The 24,168-nt window shown below is 39.7% G+C and overlaps 1 protein-coding gene across 3 annotated transcripts in view; it reads right to left on the bottom strand.

Annotated features, from left to right (window-relative positions):
• Positions 1-22,882, bottom strand: part of MSL2 (MSL complex subunit 2) — a 34,089-nt gene extending 11,207 nt beyond the window's left edge. The window contains exons 1-2 of one of the 3 annotated variants that reach the window (XM_067033750.1): positions 22,819-22,882; positions 20,681-21,029 (exon numbers count right to left, since the gene is read on the bottom strand). In XM_067033750.1, coding sequence (XP_066889851.1) covers positions 20,681-20,822 — 142 coding nt within the window. In that variant the 5' untranslated portion in view covers positions 20,823-21,029; positions 22,819-22,882. Of the gene's footprint in view, positions 1-20,680; positions 21,030-21,848; positions 22,038-22,307; positions 22,573-22,818 lie in introns of those variants that run through there. The other 2 variants (XM_067033748.1, XM_059065090.2) reach the window with 2 other exon arrangements.
• Between the last annotated feature and the right edge of the window lie 1,286 nt (positions 22,883-24,168).

Below are 24,168 nucleotides of genomic sequence, written 5' to 3'. Positions count from 1 at the left end.
TGAAAAATTTCACTTGCTAAAATAGAATAATTATATTCAATGAGATTTTCTTAAAATCATTACTAAAGTAAAGGAACTTTAAAAAAATAATACTAACTGGTTACCTTAAAATACTCAAAAAAGTAGAATTCTTAAATAAGAAGTTTTCTAGGTTCACTTATGTTACTGATTCTAAAGCCGATTTCCTCAGCAATCACTACTGAATAAGATAATGTACTTTTCATCAGCCATTCCTTTCCAAATGGCCTAAATAACTGTACTGACCACCTAAATACAGACAGTCACACAGACAGAAAGAAATACAGAAAAAGAAGAGGGAGGGGGAAAAAAAAGCTTTATTAGCAGCAAAAAGAATTTTGTTGCCAGCCAAATCACATTGCTGTGAAACACCTGAATCCAAGAGAGGACAGTAACTTAAGCAATGACAAAACATTTCACTGAACGATGACAAGTGGTACACTTGGTCTTGGAAAGGCACTCTCAAATGTTGCAGACATAAAAACTTCAAATATTTTGTTCAAAAACGCAGTCTTGGATTCTTCTGCTACGCAAATCTCTCCTGCACCATAAAGGCAAGACTTTTTTTTTATAGACTCAATCTGACTCAATTTGTTTCAAATATACGTCGTATGTTTCCATTTTCTACAGTATGACCAAAAAAGAAAAAAAAATCTTTGTCCAGATTTTAAATTTTCTCAAGAAAAGTCAATAAAGGGACCTCCCTGGTGGTCCAGTGGTTAAGACTCCACGCTTCCACTGCAGGGGGCATGGGTTCAATTCCTGGCCAGGGAACTAAGATGCCGCACAGCAAGGCCAAAAAACAAACAAAAAAAAATCAATGAAAACGTGTGAGCCTGATCTCAAAAGGGGGAGGGCAGCGGGTGGCCTTTAATTTACAAAAGGTGATAAAAATGAGACTGCAGAAACACTAGTAATGAATGATTGGGGGGGTCAATTAAATGCCAAGATCTTTGTTCAACATGTTTGAGAAGGTTCCTTTTTGTTCCGTAACAAAACTTGTTCTTTCTAATAAGAATTCTTTTCTGTATGTTTGGCACTATACAAATTGATCATTTTCTTTCATTATATTATTATGTGACTCTTTCAATATTTACCTGAATATTTCTCATAAACATGAAAAACTGGTAGATGTTAAATCCTTTAAAGCAGGGGTTCGCAGCCTGCTAGGAACCTGGCCACACAGCAAAAGGTGATCAGCAAGCGAGCGAAGCTTCATCTGCTGCTCCCCATTACTCGCATTACCATCTGAACCATTCCCCCCGGGCCCTAACCGTGGAAAAACTGTCCTCCATGAAGCCAGTCCCTGGTGCCAAAAGTGTTGGGGACCGCTGCTTTAAACTTTATAAATCTGTTACATATCAAAGAAGTTTTAAAGTTCATCACTGTTGGAAGTCAGGTTCCTAGGCAGTAAAACTCTTGGGAGAGAGGTTAGCGTACTGAAAGTTTATCAGGTGAGGAAGGAAGGGGAAGAAGAACAAATCAGGCTGGGTTGTATCACATTAAAGGCCTCAGATGACCCCACAGGGAGCTCTGAAGCTGGAATGGCTCTTCAAGGTTGTCCTATGGTGGGACACGGGAGCCAGGTCTTTAATGGACTAGTCTTTGAATGCAGGCTACTCCAAGGAAGGGGATGTGAGCTTGGTTGAGTGGCTCTCTTCAGCCAACAGCAATTCCCAGGGAAGTCTGACAACCCCAGCAACACTCCCAGTAACTAAGAAAATGAAGTTCTTCAGTCCTGAAATGGGGATTTGGGTAGTATATACATAGCATCCACTACAATTAGTAATTTTAACTGTCCAAATCGGATGAATATGAGTAAAAAAAAAATGTAATAATGATGATGTACCTTATAAATGACTAGCCCCACAAGCACTGAAATTGAAACTGTGATTAAAAATCTTCCAACAAACAAAAGCCCAGGACCCGATGGCTTCACAGGCGAATTCTATCAAACATTTAGAGAAGAGCTAACACCTATCCTTCTCAAACTCTTCCAAAAGATAGCAGAGGGAGGAACACTCCCAAACTCATTCTACGAGGCCACCATCATCCTGATACCAAAACCAGACAAAAATGTCACAAAGAAAGAAAACTACAGGCCAGTATCACTGATGAACATAGATGCAAAAATCCTCAACAAAATACTACCAAACAGAATCCAACAGCACATTAAAAGGATCATACACCATGATCAAGTGGGGTTTATTCCAGGAATGCAAGGGTTCTTCAATATACGCAAATCAATCAATGTGATACACCATATTAACAAACTGAAGGAGAAAAACCATATGATAATCTCAATAGATGCAGAAAAAGCTTTCGACAAAATTCAACACCCATTTATGATAAAAACACTGCAGAAAGTAGGCATAGAGGAAACTCTCAACATAATAAAGGCCATATATGACAAACCCACAGCTAGCATAGTTCTCAATGGTGAAAAACTGAAACCATTTCCACTAAGATCAGGAACAAGACAAGGTTGCCCACTCTCACTACTCTTATTCAATGTAGTTTTGGAAGTTTTAGCCACAGCAATCAGAGAAGAAAAATAAATAAAAGGAATCCAAATGGAAAAGAAGAAGTAAAGCTGTCACTGTTTGTAGGTGACATAATACTATACATAGAGAATCTTAAAGATGCTACCAGAAAACTACCAGAACTAATCAATGAATTTGGTAAAGTAGCAGGATACAAAATTAATGCATGGAAATTTCTGGCCCTATACACTAATGATGAAAAATCTGATAGTGAAATTAAGAAAACACTCCCATTTACCACTGCAACCAAAAGAATAAAATATCTAGGAATAAACCTACCTACTAAGGAGACAAAAGACCTGTATGCAGAAAATTATAAGACATTGATGAAAGGTATTAAAGATGATACAAATAGATGGGAAAGATACACCATGTTCTTGGATTGGAAGAATCAACATTGTAAAAATGACTCTACTACCCAAAGCAATCTACAGATTCAATGCATTTCCTATCAAACTACCCCTGGCATTTTTCACAGAACTAGAACAAAAATTTCACAATTTGTATGGAAACACAAAAGACCCCAAATAGCCAAAGCAATCTTGAGAACAAAAAACAGAGCTGGAGGAATCAGGCTCCCTGGCTTCAGACTATACTACAAAGTTACAGTAATCAAGACAGTATGGTACTGGCACAAAAACAGAAATATAGATCAATGGAACGGGATAGAAAGCCCAGAGATAAACCCACAAACATATGGTCACCTTCTCTTTGATAAAGGAGGCAAGAATATACAGTGGAGAAAAGACAGCCTCTTCAATAAGTGGTGCTGGGAAAACTGGACAGCTACCTGTAAAAGTATGAAACTAGAACATTCTCTAACACCACACACAAAAATAAACTCAAAATGGATTAAAGACCTAAATGTAAGGCCAGACACTATCAAACTCTTAGAGGAAAACATAGGCAGACACTCTATGACATAAATCACAGCAAGACCCTTTTTGACCCACCTCCTAAAGAAATGGAAATGAAAACAAAAATAAACAAATGGGACCTAATGAAACTTAAAAGCTTTTGCACAGCAAAGGAAACCAGAAACAAGACCAAAAGACAACCCTCAGAATGGGAGAAAATAGTTGCAAATGAAGCAACTGACAGAGGACTTATCTCCAAAATTTACAAACAGCTCATGCAGCTCAGTATCAAAAAAAAACAAACAACCCAATCCAAAAATGGGCAGAAGACCTAAATAGACATTTCTCCAAAGAAGGTATACAGATTGCCAACAAACACATGAAAGAATGATCAACATCATTAATCATTAGAGAAATGCAAATCAAAATTACAATGAGGTATCATCTCACACTGGTCAGAATGGCCATCATCAAACAATCTAGAAACAATGAATGCTGGAGAGGGTGTGGAGAAAAGGGAACACTCTTGCACTGCCTGTGGGAATGTAAATTGATACAGCCACTATGGAGAACAGTGTGGAGGTTCCTTAAAAAAACTACAAATAGAACTACCATATGACCCAGCAATCCCACTACTGGGCATATACCCTGAGAAATCCATAATTCAAAAAGAGTCCCATACCAAAATGTTTATTGCAGCTCTATTTACAATAGCCAGGAGATGGAAGCCACCTAAGTGTCCATCATCGGATGAATGAATAAAGAAGATGTGGCACATATATACAATGGAATATTACTCAGCCATAAAAAACAAAAATTAAATTATTTGTAGTGAGGTGGATGGACCCAGAGTCTGTCATACAGACTGAAGTAAGTCAGAAAGAGAAAAACTAATACCGTATGCTAACACATATATATGGAATCTAAGAAAAAAAAAAAAAGGTCATGGAGAACCTAGGGGTAAGATGGGAATGGAGACGCAGACCTACTAGAGAATGGACTTGAGGATGTGGGGAGGGGGAAGGGTAGGCTGTGACAAAGTGAGAGAGTGGCATGGACATATATACACTATCAAACATAGAACAGATAGCTAGTGGGAAGCAGCCGCATAGCACAGGGAGATCAGGTCGGTGCTTTGTGACCACCTAGAGTGGTGGGATAGGGAGGGTGAGAGGGAGGAAGATGCAAGAGGGAAGAGATATGGGAACATGTGTATATGTATAACTGATTCACTTTGTTATAAAGCAGAAACTAACACACCATTGTAAAGCAATTATACTCCAATAAAGATGTTAAAAAAAAATCAGGGAAACACAATAAAAGAAAAAAAAATGACTAGCCCTCCATTCCTTAAAGCTATAAAGTGACTAAATATCTAAGTTCTTTCTAACTCTAAAATTTGATGATGCTAAGATTTTATGGCAAGATCTACAGTGTATCAGAAGTCTTGTATTTGAATACCATTAATTGTTTAGGTGATAGGTATTATCAATATATTAGAGTTCTATCTTGTATACTGAAATTTTCTATAAAAGTTTCAAAATAAAATCCAATGAAAGCTTGCATATTTCCACTTCCCCGTATATTTTCATAATTTCAAACTTACCGACAACATATTTAAATATTCTCAAGTCTGATGATCTTTCTTCTTTTCAAAACCCTTCCTAAAGGTACAACTAAAAACTGTCCAAACAAACCAAAAAACAAAAAATACCTTCAAGCAGCCTTTAAAACCCAAATTCTTTCATTTGATTTTTGTTTTAAATATTTATTTAGTTATTTAGTTATTCGTTTGGCTGCGCCAGGTCTTAGTTGCTGCTGCAGGATCTTCATTGCAGCGTGTGGGATCTTTTTTTTTTTTTTTTTTTTTTTTTTTAAGTTGTGGCATATGCAGGATCTAGTTCCCTGACCAGGGATGGAACCCAGGCCCCCTGCACTGGAGCACAGAGTATTAACTGCTGGACCACCAAGGAAGTCCCTAAAACACAAAGTCTTTGGAATGACATATGTGGCCTTTCATAATCTAGCCCACAGCCACCCTCCCCCCAAAATTTTGTAACATTAAGCTTTCTCTACAAACTCCATACTACATTCTCACCTGGCCATTCCAAAACAAGCAATGCTTGCTTACTCATTCCTCTGTGATTTGCTCTTCCTAGAATGTCCTTCTTCCTTCCTTGCATGGTAAACTATTTACTTTTTTTTTTTTATTTTCCTGCGTTGGATCTTCGTTGCTGCAAGTGGGCTTTAGTTGCGGTGCACAGGGGCTACTCTTCATTGCGGTGTGCAGGCTTCTCATTGCAGTGGCTTCTCTTGTTGCGGATCACGGGCTCTAGGCTCGCGGGCTTTAGTAGTTGTGGCATGCAGCTCAGTAGTTGTGGCTCCTGGGCTCTAGAGCACAGGCTCAGTAGTTGTTGTGCACGGGCTTAGTGGCTCCGCTGCATGTAGGATCTTCCCAGACCAGGGCTTGAACCCGTGTCCCCTGCATTGGCAGGCAGATTCTTAACCAGTGTCACCAGGGAATTCACTAAACTATTTACTCTTTAAGAATTGACTCAAATATGACCTCGGAGAGGAAGCCTTCCTTAATTCCTAGCCCTCAGTTTGTTCAAAAAGCACTTTGCACATTCTCCTATTATAGCACCTATCACATTATACTGTCACCATTCACTGGGTCTCACTCAAGGCCAGAAACTTATTTATCTCTGTATCTTTAAACCAGTGTTGGCACATAAGCCAGCACCTAATAAATGTACAATGAATGAATCATAAACAGCACACTAGAGTTGGGAGTAACCTTGGAAATAAACTTGTCCCATGACCTCATTTTAACCAAGATGGCCTTTCATAAGATTACATAGCTAGTTACTAGCAATGAGAAATAGAAGCTTAGTCTATTGATTCCCAATCTAGTATTCTTTCTACTTAACCAGCAGCATCCCTACTTCCGCTACTAAGTCCATGGCATCCACTGAAACAATTTTAGCTTCTTTTCACTTACCAAAAAGAATAATCACTGAAATTGGGCCATAACAGAAATCAACATATTAACCACAAGATGTAAAACCTTTTGGGGGAACGAGACAGAAGAACAGGTACTGGCAGTAACGAATAGTGAGTGGGTCAGGAAGAGTGAAACGAAGGGAAGAATGGATGACCAATAATAGTTTTGTGAGGGTCAGGAAATCTTTACTGCATAGAAATTGGAGCTACAAGTGTCCTGCCTGGATTCTCTACACACCAAGCTCAATTTTTAAAGTTAATCTTAAATGTTTTAAGTGAACATATATGCTATAAAGCATTGTACTACCTCCTCTGTAAAGACAGCCCAACAAAAAAAACCTCAGCCCGCATATCAGTCTATGAATTTACAGCATGAGAAATCTTAACTAAAAACTGTGTGTGTATATATATGTACATATATGTATATATGCACACATATATGTACATATATATTAAATGGATGTTAAACATATAATATTAAGTGTAAAATATGTACAGTTGGTTTTCATAAGTGATATCACTTTAGAAAGCATTATTAATAGTAGCAGCATTAAACTGACGCTGATCAACCCCAATATATACATACACCTTATTCTTCCTGTGTTGTGAGAGTAACTATGCTGACTCTGAGTCATAGCCATTCAGCTTAGATTCAGTCAATCTCCAATAGCATTATCAAGGCACATATAAAGACTGGGAGAATATACTTCTACTGATGTCAAAGTCTGACATAGGGCCTGAACAATAATCCTTCCATAATCCAATCCACTGATCTAAATATCCCCATACTCCAACTTTTCCAAATGAAGAATTGTTTAGGCTATCTTCATTTAAGAAAATATTCCTCTTGCCTCAATCACTTCAGCAAGTAACTTCTGAGGCCCTGCTATATACCAAGCACTATGCATTTAACAAAGGATACTTGGACCTTTTTTACATCACTGAATTACAACACCAAAATTACATCCCAAAATTAAAGATGTAAAGTATGTCTTGAAACAATAGTAAGAAATCTCCTAGATACAGAAACACATGGGAATAATAATCTGGATTCAGCTAAGAACAAAAATGACAATACCATAAAAAGATCTTATGTATCACTTAGCAAATGGGCATAGATGAATTAAGTGTTTTAGACAATTTAAACTGTCCTTTTTAAAGCTTGTTTTTAGTTTTACAAAACCTGTCCCAATATACTTTTTTGCAGACATATGTTGAAGTCTAAACTTCTTAAAAATCTTTTCATTAGGTGAAATTCATGAGTATGAATGCTACTCATTGGGTCTGACAAATATACACTAATGTGTATAAAATATATAACTAATAAAAAACTGCTGTATAAAAAATAAATTTTTTTTTTTAAAAAAGAATAAGCTCAAATCAAAGAGAAATGAATTTGAAATTAGAGAACCCTCTTAAGAAGACAGCACCATTTTCCTTTTGGCAGAGCTTCCTAACCCAGGTCCGTTCTTTTTAAATTTTTGACTAAGCAGCACTTAGAATATGTTTCTTTAAACTTTAACACAATTTATTTTAGTAAACCAAAAAGCAAATACATGCCTCAAAAAAATCAACAAGTCCTGGGCTTCTCTGGTGGCACAGTGGTTGAGGGTCCGCCTGCCGATGCAGGGGACGCAGGTTTGTGCCCTGGTCTGGGAAGATCCCACATGCCGCGGAGTGGCTGGGCCCGTGAGCCACGGCCGCTGAGGCTGTGCGTCCGGAGCGTGTGCTCCGCAACAGGATAGGCCACAACAGTGAGAGGCCCGCGTACGGCAAAAAAAAAAAAAAAAATCAAGTCCAAACAACAACTAAAGTTTCAAGGAAATTATTAGTTCTCTAATTAAATATTCAGGCAGGTATGTCCTAAACCACCTATAGCCCCTGATCATCTGGATTCCACAAACCTATAAACTTTTCTTTAAAATATCTAGCACAAATAATTTCGCAGTATGACAAGAAAATGTGAATTTTAATTTAAAATAAAGAAATATTATAATAGATGTGCATTAGTCACTAAAAATGGTGATACAGATAGAGGTATTTTGACCACGTGACCCAGTAATTATTGTAAAGTTCATTGCATCACTTTAAATAACTAAGCACTACTATACTGAGAGACCAGTGACAGCTAAACAAGTACACCAGGGGAGTGGGCGGTGAAAAAAAAAGACAAAATCTGTGTTTCCAGTTTGGGAAAAGGATTACAACCAGTCTGCAGAAAAGTGGAAATCAACTGTTAAATATTGCAATTTTAAAAGTATGAACGTTACTCAAGCCAAGCTGTTTACTGAACATCTGAATGGTTAAATTTCAGAGTTTCTTTAACTTTTATGTCTTTGGTCAACCTACAACTATGAAAACTACTTCCTGATACTCTTGGATGTATCAACAGTTTATACCAAGTAAGTAAGCTTCACCAGTCAAGTACTATTATAACTAAAAAGCCAAACACTGACCATACATTATTAAATGGATGATATATAAACCACAACACATTCATAAACTCAAGTCATGCCTCATTTCACATTCTAGTCAGAATTAAAAGAGAATGTCAGACACCATTTATCTTAATAATTATGCAGGGTAGATTTTGTAGAGTGTTTTGTGGTTACAGAGCACTTCTGTAATATTGTTATTTTCATATTTTAGCAAAGCCATGACGGTCTCTCATTAAATTATTACCAACACGATAAAACAGGCTAGTCAATTAGGCACAATTAAATCGATTCACAGCTGAACAGCAAACGTTAATTGAATAAATCAATATGAAGCTAGATCTAAATTTCCCAAACTGGTGTTCCACTGTACCAGAATACATTAACAGGTTTGCTTTAATACCCTCCTGGAGAGTCATCCCCAAATTTACATTAGTGTCTTAAAATTGAAAACTACCAATGTCAAGAAACTCGCTTAACACAGCATTACTTAAATTTATTGGCACATGTATTTTCATTTAAGTACACCTATAAACCTCACATAAGGAGTATTCAAAGACAGCACTACTCTCATCCATGGATTAGTATTAGAATCACCTAGATGGCCCGCTTCAGACTGACTCAATAACTGAAGATACTGCCCAGGAATGTGTATTTTTAAAAAGCTTCCCAACAAATTCTCATCCACAACTGGGATTAAAGATACTTTAACCTTTTTTGCATTGATGAACTGGGACTTTTTTCTAATCAGTTAAGTAAGAAATGTGATTAAAAGATTTCAAGAAATTTTTTAAATAAACATATTATCAAAGATTATACTATAAAGTTCATTTTAATAAAACATACAAAGAGAAATTTTGACTTCCCACTAACAAGGGCTACATCTTGCTTTACTTAAATAATGTAATAAACGCATTTTGGCAATATATCTATTTTTAAAGGACCTCTCTTGTTTATAAACTCATGAATGTTAAAAATATAGGCTAAAGTTGAATATATTATGCAAGGACAAAGCTGTAAATGTGACTTGGTATGTGTAATTCTTGTATCTTTTACAAAAAAAAATTCTTAGTGTTCTGTTACTAAATGATAAACTAAGGGTGGCTTTAGACTGGTGTTTGCAAACACTTCAAATAACACACAGCAAGTGTAGTTAGTCTTTATTCTCTAAAAATAAAAGGCCATACTATTAAAACAATTTAAAACCCTCATGGCAGAAAGGATTTGGCAGAATTATTAACTGGTATGGCACGTGATTTGGTCCAGCAGTCATTTGACATCTCAAATTGCCTCACTTTAGAGGAAGAAAAACAGTTAAATTATCTTCTCTTTTTTAAATAATGGAAACCTTTTACTACATGAACACTATGGAACACCTTCTTGAACCCAATTCACTAACACTGATTTGGGGGAGTTGTTTTTTAAGTCTATAGTGGTGAGCTCCAGTGATCTGTTCATAACCCTATCCAGCTCAATGTTTGAAAATCAAAACCTCAGATGAAAATACTGAAGGCATCTTTCAATGCTCCCACAGCTTTCAGGAACAAATCTAAGTTCTTTAGTTGTTATAGCACTGTCCAGTAGAACTTCTTTATGCAACGATGGAAATCTTTTATATCTACAGTAAGGTAGCTATTACCCACATGTGGCTACTGAGCACTTAAGATGTAGCTCAGTATAACTAAAGAACTGTTTTTAAAATTGTCACAACAACTAAGTGGCTGCTAGATAGGACAGTGTAGGTTTAGAATATAATCTGATTCTGCTTCCAAACAAAATGGAATAATTACATTTTGTTTCATTTTTGTTTCAGTTGGGAGACTTACTCTCCCAACTGAAACAAAAACTGGACAAAACAATGGTTTTCAGATATACTGGGCAACAGACACAGTGATCCCAGCATGGAGGAACAAATGAGCTAAGCCCTACAACTGCCCCAGCTTGCTGTCTGGAGATAATCTTCAGGCCACAGCACAAGGAGGGAGAACCAAGACAAAGCCCAGTAGTCTCCCTGAGCTGAGAAGACAAAGTAGTGAAGACAAGGCCGCTGGACTTCTCAGGGCAGAGTACTAGAGATGACAGAGCTGCACAGAGAAAGAACGCGGTATTTCTAGATGGTCTCTTTCAAATCCTCAGCTGAGTACTGAATGATCAGTACATGTTTATGAGGAAATTACCCCAGGATGGAGAAAGAATCCCCAGAAAGGAACAGAAAAAAAAAAACAATCCCTATAACTCAGAGGCAGCAGAACAATTCCTATTCCCACCACCTAGTGTGAGAAACCTCATAATTCACGTGGCATCAGATAAAGTAGTCAAAAGGTTCTTGCCTCAGGCTTCCCTGGTGGCACAGTGGTTGAGAGTCCGCCTGCCCATGCAGAGTACATGGGTTCGTGCTCCAATCCAGGAAGATCCCACATGCAGCGAAGCAGCTGGGCCCATGAGCTATGGCCGCTGAGCCTGCGCGTCTGGAGCCTGTGCTCCACAACGGGAGAGGCCACAACAGTGAGAGGCCCGCGTACCGCAAAAAAATAGCCCCTAAAGGCTGCTCTGGTTCCACCTAAAAAAAAAGCTTAAAAACAAGCCTTGAAAGGATCAAGGATCAAACTATCTGCATGTAACTTAACCAAATTCCAAGAATAAAGCTCAATAATATTTATAGTACAAAAATACCCACCCACAAGGTAAAATTTTACCAACAAGGTACAATTCACAATATCTAGCATCCAATCAAAATTAACTAGGTATGCAAAAAAGTAGGAAAATATGACACATGCAGAGAAGAAAAACCAAAGGGCAACAAAACTTCTACAGGATTACAGCAGAACAGTAAAAATTAACTATGTGACTATTACATTATACATTTTCACTATATTCCATATGTTCAGAATTATTTTATACACCTAAAAACAGAACTTCAAAATACATGAAGCAAAAACTGATAGAAATTCCAAAGAGAAACTAATAAATCCATAATTACAGTTAGAGATTTCAACAACTCTCAAAAATTGACAATAGAAAATCAGTAATGACACAGAAGATCTAAACAACACCATCCACCAACTTATGAAAATGCTTTAACTGACCATACACACTGTGAACCAATAACTACTCTGAATGCAAACAAGTTAAAGCAACGCTGATTCTTATCCAGGTAAGGTTTCACAAAATAATTCAAGATCCCAACGACATTAGAATTCTATGGTTAAAAACAGATAGGGCTATTTTGCAGAGTAAAATTTAGCTCCCTACCCCAGAGGTATTAAGGAAAAGGCTTAGGTGAACTTTCAAGAATATCACAGAAAGAGTTATCTGATGTGAAGAAATGACTGTATGATTTATGGTGCTTTCTGTCTAAAGCTTTATAAATTCTCATCATGAAGAATAACCTAGTAATACCTTCCTTGTAAAACATATGTAAAAATTGAGCTGGCAAGCTCAATGACACTATAAAAGGATCCCTGAAACAGCTCACAGCTTCTGGTGGATAGAATATGCTAGTCATATCCTATGTCACATCTTGAATAAATTCACTCACAAGCTGGACAACCAACTGATAAACTGTAGAGGGGATTCAGAAATCCAACACAAAGATACCTGAATTGGAATGCTCTCTTCTAACCCTAGAATCCCATATTATATATAGCCAGTCCCAAATTTCAGAACAGCAGAGATTTAAACTTCAAGGGAATGGCATTTAGTAGGATTGAGAGGAGGTCAAAAGCTATACCCTGACACCCACCCTCCACTTTAGGTATGCCTTTTTTTTTTTTTTTTTTTTTTGGCCGCAGGGCATGCAGGATCTTAGTTTCCCAACCAGGGATAGAACCCACACGCCCTGCAATGGAAGTGCGGGAGTCTTAACCACTGGACAACCAGGGAAGTCCCTAGGTATGCCTTTAATTGTTGCAAAAAGAATTTTAAAACTACTTGACTTTGCCAGAAAACCTAAGTTATTTCCAAATTTGACGCCAGGCAACATTTTAAGCACGCATTTTCTGTGGATTGTAACAATAAAAATGGACAAATGCTAATTGATAAGACAAACTAAATTCAAAACACAAAAAAATATGCCGGCTATAAAACTAGATTAAAAACAGGGTGAGATAAGCAGATATTCCAAATCTGCAAAGATTCAAGATTTCTGAACAGAAAGGCAATGAACTAGAATAATTCTGTTAAAATATTACAGGGTCAAAACAAGGAAAAGATGAGGAAAATGGCCAGACATACACTATTTAAGGTGAAAAAAATTATCTGAGTTAATTTCCTGACATGGGAATAACAAAAAGAAATCTTTAAAAGAGGAAAGCCAATAACAGAAACTAAACGGATAAGAAAAAAAGTCAAAGATGATAGACAAAGAGAAAAATATAAATTAAAATAAAGATTCTGAAATACCACCTTTTGAATTAAACGATAAAATTTAATCAGACCTCACAAAAACAGATTAAACCATACATTAAAATGTAGCCAGGTGGACTCTGAGGGAAGGTGTCAACTGAGAAGCTAATACAATAAGGCATTAACCAATTAGTGATAGAATGCTATCAATGCAATGAAAACAAGGAGTGCAAACACAGGAAGAGGACTAAATGTTCAAATTAATTTGAAAGAATGAAAACCACAACCCCAAGACTCAAAAAATATGTTGTTTGTTTTACTATATCAAACAGTATATCCTATGATTTTAAAATCAAGGTTTCCAGGAAGGCGCACAAAATTAAAGTTTTTAGATTTTAGCCTTTCCTAAACATATTTCCAATAACATTTCCTCACTAATCCCAACTCCCAGGCACCATCAAATTACTAAACACTGTCTCATCCTTCTCTTCATTCTCCTCAGGCCCACACTAGATCCCGTCTATTTGCTATCGTAACTGAATCCTCTCCCAAGCACCTGATAAGCCAGGTTTTTTTTTTTTTTTTTTTTTTTAACATCTTTATTTGGGTATAACTGTTTTACAATAGTGGGTTAGTTTCTCCTTTACAACAAAGTGAATCAGTTATACATATACATATGTTCCCATAACTCTTCCCTCTTTTGTCACCCTCCCTCCCACCCTCCCTATCCCACCCCTCTAGGTGGTCACTAAGTACAGAGGTGAACTCCCTGTGCTATGCTGTAGCTTCCCACTAGCTATCTAATTTACATTTGGTAGTGTGTATATGTCCCTGCCACTCTCTCACATCGTCACAGCAGGTTTTATCGGATCTTCCATACAACTCAGTACTTTCTATCAAGTATATATACCCTGTGAAAGCACTGTACTAGACATGTTTATAAATTTAAGGATAGAAAATACTTAATCTATTCACAGTGAAATATGCCTAACCAAAGACAAATTGTAATACAGTATACCAAAAAATTACGGTTACGATAACCATAAAGAGGACAAAATTTTCCCTTTGCGTTACCTTACGTTGTTTCCTTTTCACTACCACCACTATTCCAGCTTCTATAATATGGATACATCTGATATCCTTCCTAACTGGGTTTCACCACACTCCAATAATCAATCCTACAGTCTATTCCTAAACTAACCTTTTTTAAAGCAAAATCTATATAACATCACTCTCCTACTTAAAATATTTCTCAAACACAACAGGGATTTGCAAATTCCCCTACACATATCAAGACGAGGGGCGGGGGGTGGGGGCATAAAATGCACATTACAAGGCCCTGCCCAGAGATTCCAATTCAATCAGCCTAATATGATAATTGGAAATCTGAATTTTAACAATCCCTTTAGGTTTGATTTAGGTGGGCTACAGAGCACACTTTGAAAAAGAACAGGTCTAGGAAGTAAATGTTAAAGTCCTTAGCCTTGAATCAAGGTTCCCTACAAAAAGGCCCCTGAGTTACCACTATAGGGCATGGATGGACTCTCCTACAAGGACTCTTCATTAGAGATAAACTTGATTTTCTGCAGCCTAAACAAGCCAATGTTCTCTCCCTCAAGCCTTGCTGAAAATGTTCACTTTTCACCATTCCTCCTGACCTAGCTCAAGCACCATACTTCCTAGTTCTCACTAGATTGCAACAATTTCTGCTGCCTAATTCTACAGTACCATACTGTCTGCCCCAAATCATTATTTAAACTGGTATTATTAACTTTTCAGTTGGTTTTATCATATAACAAAGGCTGACGGATCAAAGCTCTTTTCTTCTCTCTCAGTATCCAGAACAATGCATTTAGAGCCCTTTCCCTAAGGCAATTTCACTGTACATAAACATAACCAAGTAGGAACTAATATTTTAGAACTAAAGAAACCAACAGTTAAATTAATATATCTGACATAAAAGAAGAGTATCTGCCAGAACACAGTACTAAATATTGTTCTTCCTTAACCAGCCTACTAGATAAATGTTCCCTAAAGAATTCTTCCCAGATCAGAGAGAACAGGTAAACTTAAGTCCCAAGAAAAAACTAGTAAACTAAACTCTGCTTTAACCCCAGTGAGGGTTGCCCAAACTTTGACCCAAACAGTTATTCAAAAATGAGTTACGTGGGGGGAAAATCTCACTTACTGTTAATTTCTGAAATTTTTACACATGTGACAAAATTAACTTACAAGTAAGTTAATATTACATCAATATTGGTAATAACATAAGTGCCTCTAACACACAATAACTGCTGGTTTACTTATGTCTTCCCCATAACACTGAGCAACATATGGGTAGGGGCCATGTGTCTTAATTCATCTTTTTATTCCAGCACTGAGAACATCACGGTGATTAATAAAGATTTTGTGAGCAAAAAAAAAAAAAATTTTCAAGATAAAAAAAATGATAGTGATTCTCCAAAGATGATATACAAACAGCCAAGAAGCATATGCAAAGATCACCAACATCACTAATCATAAGAGAAATGAAAATCAAAACCACAATGCGATATCATCTCACACCCATTAGGATGGCTACTATCCAAAAAACAAACACACACACACCAATAACAAAAACCAAAACAGGAAACACAAGTGTTGGCAAAGATATGGAAAAACTAACTGGAAACCTTGTTCTGCTGGTAGGATTGTAAAACGGTGCAACCACTATGGAAAACAGTATGGAGTTCCTCAAACAATAAAAATAGAAATACCACACAACCCTGCAATCCTACTTCTGGGTATATATTCAAAAGAACTAAAAGCAGAGTCTCAAATAGTGTTTACACACCCATGTTCTTAACACTATTCACAACAGCCAAGAGGTGGAAGCAACTCAAATGTCCAACGTTGGATGAATGAATAAACTAAGCATAGTGTATACATACAATAGAATATTATTCAGCCTTAAATAGGAAAGAAATCCTGTCTCATGCTACAACACGGATGAACCTTTAAGACATTATGCTAAGTGAAATAAGCCAGTCAACAAAGACAAGTATTGCATGATTCTACTTATATGAGGAATCTACAGTAGTCAGATTCAGAGAGACAGAAAAACAGAATGGTGGTTACAAGGGGTTGGGGGGGAAGGAAGAAAATGGTAGTTGCTTGTTGGGTACAGAGTTTCAGATTTACAAGATCAAAAAGTTCTGGTAACCTGTTTCACAATAATGTAAATATACTCAACACTACTGAATTGTACACTTAAAAATGATTAAGATGGTAAATTTTACATTATCTGCTACTACAATAAAAAATTTAATTATAGTGATTTTAAGTACAAGAAAAATAAAATCTTAAGTAGCAAATGAACTCACAATTGAGAAAAATATAAATATAAAACATTAGTATAATGCTTAACATACGATTAAACAAATGGCCTTTTAATTTAACCTCTAAAAGATATGTAGTTTAAAATAAATCATGCTAAATGCTCAAATTTCATTTTAGAAGATTCTTGCTATTTATAAATTGTTTGCTCAGTCAAAAACAAAGTATTTCTGCTAAAAGAATCAGAACTCCAGAACTGGAAGAGATTCTTGAGATAATCTACTGCACTAATTCTTAAGTGGGCCCACAAACAATGCCAAAATGAGAAAAATAAGGAAAATGAAGTAGTCTTTCATAAAGCTAAATCTATTTAATTTTAAGGCATATACTTTATTCTGAGAGCACATCCTTCCTACTTTGAACCTTGCTCTTTTTATCAGCAGTTTCACCCATTCAACAATGCTTGTTCAGCCAGAAACTGTCAGGTGCAGGGCTACAACAGTGAACAAGACTAGCAAGACTCTCACCCTCGGGGAACCACGTACCTTGTAGTGGCATGTGAGAGTAGCAGTAGTAAAAAAAGATGACAGGATTTGCTTTTTTAAGTCCTTAACATACAAAACAAAAACTTGGTCAGCTTAGGTCAGTGGGAAACACTATTCTCCAGCTCCTTCCTATTTTATAAATAAGAAACTGGATATCCAAAAGTTCCACAACTCTTCAGTAAAAGCCAAAACCACTTTGTTTCTAGAATTTAAAACATCAGGGAAATATTCAAGTCCCTGAGATTTGACCATGATTAATTTACAGGACTCCAAATATCTCAGAGAATACTATTTTTCCACTTAACATGTCCTTCCAGTTTTAGCAGTATTTGATTCTACATATCAAATTTGTTATGTCATTTGAGGATATAAAAGCTTAATAAAAAAACTTAAAATCCCTAGGGCAGAATTTATTGAATTTCATGCCATCAAAAGAAAATTAATTCTACATACTTCGTGATAAATGATAAAGCAAGTCCAACGTTAAGAACAAGGGGAACGAACTGACACAGAAATAGTACCCACAGTAATACTGTCTTGGTCACTGTTTCTGTGGCCTAAAAAGTACAATAACTCTCTGGAGCATTGCTATCCCATTCACCAGAAAGTTTAAACATACAAAGCAACTGAAAAACAAGCAGTGATAATCAACTAATTAACATTTCAAAGAACAATGATAACAAAACCAGTAGTTCCAGTGAATAATCTAGGTTTGACAATATTTGACCAGACAGTTCAATCTCTTCTCTCACTTACCCCCTACCTTTGTCCACCTCTGCGCAAGGGTGGCACAAAGTCCACAGACTTGTTCTCATGGGTTCAAAAGGTTTTTCCCACTTAAAAATAAACTCACATATAACACAAATTTGGAAAAACCTAAAGAAGATATTACCCCCTTTTGTAGATACAAGAAATTTAGGCAAAAAGTTAAAATAACTGCCCTAGACAGAAAGTAGAAGTTAAGATTTGTACCTAACTGCAAAGTTCATAGACCTTTTTTCCCCTCCCTCACCTCCTCTTTCTTTCTCTGAGTCTGTCATAAACACCTACATGCTATTCACTGAACAGGAGAGAATGTGGCAGAAGGAACACAGAAATGTACCCAAAAAATAGTATTTTCCCTAAGATAGAATAATTTGAAAGAGTTAAAAAACACCTGTGACAGAACAAAGAATTCACTGAGGAGGGAGAGAGTTGATGAGTTAGACAATACACAAAAAGAATATATTTTAGGCAGAAGGAACTTCAAAGAGCAAAGGTGGGGAAAAGAGAAGGAAGACATAAGGCATGTATGTTCGAAAAGACAAAACTATCAAACTGACTGAAGCTGAGAAATTATTAGAAATTAAGAGGGCAGTTAAATACAAAGCTAAAAGGGGAGGTTTGGGTCAGACCCTGAAGGATCTGTTGAAACAAACTCCCTATTTACAGCATCTATTATCCTAATGAAATAAGACTGCACATGCCCTGTTAACTGGAAGGAGTTTATGCTTTCCAGCTAGGAAAAAGAGTCCAGGACAGTATCTGACACAAAGATGAAAAAAGTTGGATCTGAATTCAAATATCTGGGTTTTTTTCCCCCATCTCTTCATAACCACAGACTTATGTCCAAAGAGATGAGGGGAAAAAACTGAACCTACATCCATATTGCTGAAATTTTATGCCAGTTACTCAATTATAAGGGAGAAGTAGAACCCACAAGTATTTTGCATACGATGGCAGGGAAGAGAAGCTTGAACAAGAAGGAATAATTAAAAGCCCCAATGTCAGAAAAATTCCTTTGAGTTGTCAAGACTGATTTTTTTTTTTAAAAAGCTACAGTAGGACTTTTTAATGTAGCTTTATCTTTAACACCAGTTTTTAAAATCCAGGTTAGATTCTGGGAAAATGTTCAATTAGACCACAACTGTCCTGAAGCTACTGATAAGAACTTAAAATTCCAAGCATCTGCAAAACTACCATTTCCCTCTTTGAGAGCTAAGTCCACCATGTGAAAAGCAGACCTTCCAGATCTTCAAGTGTTACCTGGATAATGACATCACTCTCTACTGCAGTTGTAGCAGGCCAGAATGGGCTGGTCTATGCCCTCTACATCACCACAGTAGCAATTCCCCCACAAAAATAAAGGTTTGTGTTGAAAGAAGTTATAGTAGCCCCATCTCCTCATTCCACAAACTATCAAAAGCTATGAAGACATTAAAAAAAAAAAAAAAAAAAAAAAAAAGCACTCCATTTAAAAAAAAAGTGAGAGTGGGGTGGCGGAGTACGATGAAACTAAGCAAATTCTTATACTATATTTGTAAAATATAAGCGGGAAAAAAACTTTGAATCTAGCCCAAAGCTCTCATTTTACATGCTAAGAAACTGAGGCCCAGGGCAATTAAGTGATTTACCAGGGCCAACTGCTTCTCTATAAAGGTGTTAAGTGTCGGTTACCAGTCAGAGTAGCACTTAATCGCTTGTAAGAGTTACTTAAATGTTTATGAGATTAAGAACCCGATGTGCAAAAAAAAAAAACCACTCTCCACCTCTTCTTTACCCCCTCAGGGCTTTGCCCCAGAGCTATACGGAAAATGCTGAATGAACCTCAAATGAATATCATTTCTCCCTTCAGCCACTACAGTCGCAAAATTTCTCTTAAGATAAAGTGAAAGACTGAAATGCCTGAATTTCTCAAATTCTGACTAAACAAGTAAGTGGTCAACAAAACCTCAAAAGTTTTGGCGAAGTAAGAATATGAAGTGGAGTATTAGTTTTGGTTTTGCCAGTTACCCTTTCCTTTATGTTAACTTTTTCAGTCTAAGTATTTTCAAAAATAAATTATTATTAAACGCATACAATTAATCAGAGATAATAATCACAAATTATCACTTCTGAGACACGGATTTATTAGACAATTTAGCATATCTTCATCTCTCAAAAATAACTTGAAAATATCCTACACAGCACAAAGTAATACTTCTTGAACAAAAACACCCAAAATAACCCTCTACCAGGCCACAATATAGTAAAACCACAAAGAAACGTAATCCTGTAAAAAATCCCACCAGCTAAAAAGCACTGAGTACCATCAGTCTGCCCTGGCTCACTGTTTATCGTCAAACTGTCAAAGCATTAGAAGAATCCGGGGGAAAAAGTTCCGCACCGACTTCACCCGCCATACCACCACCCACACAACACGTTTGGGGAAATGCAAACACGCCACATGTAGGTGTTTTAACAGGTTTAACCACGTTTAACCAAGGTAGGTATTAAGTCAGCTCTGGTATCAAAAGCTTTAAAAAAAAAAAAAAAAAAAAGAGGGGAGCAGCAACATAGATGCATATTTCACCTCTTAAAAAACACACACACACACACACACACACACACCAGAAATGACCCAAGGCGAATTTAACAGCTTTGAACATTGAGGCCGCTGTACAGAGCGGTTTGGAAGGGTTCTGTCTTTCTGAAATGCCGGGGGAAAGTCCTCTGCCGAGTTTCAAAACTAAAGACCGAACACTACCGCACAAATAATAAAAGTTTAATACAAACTACCCGCCGTCAAACCGTTTCTGCTACCATCGCCCAGAGTTTTTTTAAAACAAGCACTAAAAGGGGAACAATAAAAAGCGTCTCACCGCAAACGCAGCACGAGAGGGACTGTCGGAAGTAAGGCAAGAGCCTGTTAATCTCTGTAAACGCCTTGGGGTCTCCGGGGTCGTAGTTGAGCACTAGGCGGCTCGCGGAAATGTAGAGAGCAGTAGCATTCACGGGGTTCATTGCAGACACTTCGACACTGTTGGCTCTCGGTTGAAGAGAAATTCCGGATCCAACTTTGTAAGCAGCCAGGGAACAATGGCGAATTTGCAACAATTCGGAGGAAATCGGGGGAGAACCACTGGCCAAAGTTGTAACCAAAATCCGTACAAGTTTGTAGAGCTGTAGCAGTCCTCCCACACATGGGGCCTTGGCGCCCCTCCTCCGTCCCTGAGATTTTCAGACCAAGGGGAAAAAAAAAAGAGAGAGAGAAACCAGCGTTCGAGTTTGTCCCGAGCGGCCGCGGGGCGCAGAACGCGGCGGCTTCGGCGCTCAGTCTAGCCCCGCGGCTCGGCGGGCGGCCTGCGCTCGAGCTGCATCTCGGGACGCGAAGGCACCTCCTGTGGTCGAGCTGGGCGGTCGCGGGAGCAGGCCCCGGCCCGGTCCAGGGGCGGCCACGCTTCTCACGGGCTGCAAGGCCCTTACTCCATCACAGCGCCCGGCGCGGAGGCAGCGGCGACGGCAAGGACTGCGGTGCGGTCGTCGGATTCCTCGATCTAGTGCACCGAGCCGCGGCGGCGACGAACGTGGCTGCTGCGGCTGGCGGAGGCCGCCGCCGCTCTCTCCATATCGGACACGCCTGGCTCTCCGCCCCGGCGATTACAGCCCGGCAGTTCCCTGAGGTGGCGAAGCGGACAGGAGAGGCCCCCGCCCGAGAGGGGAGGGCTGGGGAGGAAGTGCGCGGGCCGGCGGCGGCGGGAGAGGGCGGGGAGCAGGCCTGGCCGGGCCGCGGCGGCGGCCCTCGCTCCTCAGTCGCTTACTCCGAGGTCACCAGGCGCAAGCGCCGCCCCCTCACTGCCCGGCCATCTTCTCCGCGCGGCACACACGGCCGCCTCCTCCGCCAAGCACCACGGTCGCCGCCGCCCACGGCGCCCACCCGGCCGCGGCAGAGGCTGCGGCGAGCGCTCACACCGCCAGGCCCCGCCGCCGCCCAGCGCACACAGCAAGGCCCAGCCGCAGGCCCCTCCCCCCGTGCCTCGCCGCCCTCACCCCGACTCCACGCGCCACTCTAGCTCGGTAGGGCCCGGGCTGCTGCGGCCTTAATGGATCCCGCGGGCTGTGCGACGCCTCAGGCCCTGCCGGCGACGACGACCGTTACCCCAACGGGCAAAGCCACTGTCATCCCCGAGACTCCCCCGCCGCCGTCGTCGCTAGCGGTCGCACGCATGCGCAGACCACACTCTCACCCCTCCCCCCCGCCCTTTGCTTTCCCTTCGCTTCCCTTTTCCTCTGCTTCTCCTCTAAGAGCCCCCTCCGCGCCCTCCCAGAGCTACCGGCTCGCTCTGCGCATGCGCATTCCACTACCCAGCTCCACCGCCTTTCGCCCTTACGCGTGCGCTTTGACCGCCCACCCAGAAAACCGGATAAACACATCAGCCCGCTCACGCCAGCCCCTCCCCGCTGCCAACCCACCCTGAGCTCACTGCGCATGCCTGGCTCTCCACTTACGGCTCTCTGTACAGAGCATGCTCCCGGCGAGCCGTCTGCTCTTTCTGCCCCTCCCCCATGCGCTCTCAAATTCCCTCTTAGGCGTGTGGGTTGTGGTGAAACATTCGTTAGTTGACCCATCTTTCCCCAGTGTGGGCTGTAGGCTTCTCGCACTACACTGCTTCCTCGGTGTCCGCCAACGCGGAGGCCCCGCTGGGTCGCGCCATGTGGCTCTCTTCGCTGGCGCAACGCGGCCTCTCCTCGCCCTGGCTGACCGCGAAGTGAGGAGAAAGCCCCGCACCGCCCCAAGCCCCGCCCTCGCGGCCTTTCTCCTGGAACCGCGCTTCCCGGCCGCCGAAAGGGCGCTGCCGCCCCTCGCCCAACCCAGAAGAGAGGCGACGAGCGACGCGGCTGTGCGCCCAGCCGGCGTTCGAGCTTCAGTTTCTTGGTTGGGGCCGCTGCCCGCGTCGACGGCGGCCTGAGGCCTCTGAGGCCCAGGAAGGCCCTCTGAAGCGGCGGTGCCCGGACCCACCTGCCTCTCCTGCCCGTCCGAGCGGGCTCTTCCTGCGGTCTCTGGTCCTTGGAGTCCGACTGACGCGGGCAGCCCGGCCTTCCTAGGGCACCGGCTGGGACCACACAGAGCTCTCCACGAGAACAGAGTACAATTTAAAAACAAAACGAACCTCTATTTTAGCTCTTTAAGAGACCTAGCCCCTCTCTGTGAACAGATCTCTTAAAGAACCCATGGTCCTGCTTTAGAACCCAAGTCCTTTAAAGTATTATCTTTTTTTTAAACAAGTTTTGGCCTTGTGTTTTTGCAGGAGACCAAGGATACTGAGATATAAATAAACAAAGCCTAAATTAACGTCCGATTCCCCTCCCCTCCAAAAGGACAAAACTTTCTTTAAAAATAGAAACAGCGTAGGAATCATTATCTCTGGATACACCAGAGCTCTTCAGCATAATTTTTTGCCCATAGCAAATGCTCTACACATGTTTGCAAAGTAAGATTTATGACGTATGTAAATCTTTAGCGGCACAAATACCTGTTAGTTTTAGAGGCTTGCCACTTAGAGTAGAAATGAAGAGTTAAGGGAACCCATGTAACCTCTGATATATAATTTCTATTACCATTTGAGAACAGGTGTATTTTCTTTACAAGTTCTAGCATATAATCAGTATGTAAGTATTAAGCAAAAATAATCTATTTTCCTAATTTTGTAAAACGAACAAAGCTGTGCAAAATATATTTGGTCGTCTTCTATTTAGAAAATGACAGTCTATAAAATTCACTTTTTTCAAAGTCTCATCTTTTTTTTTTTAAATGGATCTTTTCTAAGCTCACTTTCAAATAAAACTGTTATAATATACAGTTCTATTTCTTTTTTTTATTTCTTTTTTTTTATTTTTGCGGTACGCGGGCCTCTCACTGTTGTGGCCTCTCCCGTTGCGGAGCACAGGCTCTGGACACGCAGGCTCAGCGGTCGTGGCTCACGGGCCCAGCTGCTCCAAGGCATGTGGGATCTTCCCGGACCGGGGCACGAACCCGTGTTCCCTGCATGGGCAGGTGGACTCTCAACCACCGCGCCACGAGGGAAGCCCTCCCTCTTTGCCTTTTATCGTCATTGCCTAGCATAGGGTTTGACATATAACAAGTACTCGGTAATTGTTAAAATAATGACAGGGACTTCCCTGGCAGTCCAGTGGTTAAGACTGTGCTTCCAATGCAGGGGGCACGGGTTCGATCCCTGGTCAGGGAACTAAGATCCCACATACTGTGGGGTGGCCAAAAGATTTTAAAAATAGTAAAGATTTTTTAAGTTAAAATAATGGTGAATTACTAGAAACGCAATAATGTAAGTAAACACCCCAGTACAGTGTG

This window comes from Kogia breviceps, chromosome 5, assembly GCF_026419965.1.
Source record: "Kogia breviceps isolate mKogBre1 chromosome 5, mKogBre1 haplotype 1, whole genome shotgun sequence".
Lineage (NCBI taxonomy): Eukaryota > Metazoa > Chordata > Mammalia > Artiodactyla > Physeteridae > Kogia > Kogia breviceps.
The sequence above is the reverse complement of the archived record's forward strand: the minus strand, read 5'-3'. Positions and strand labels throughout refer to the sequence as shown.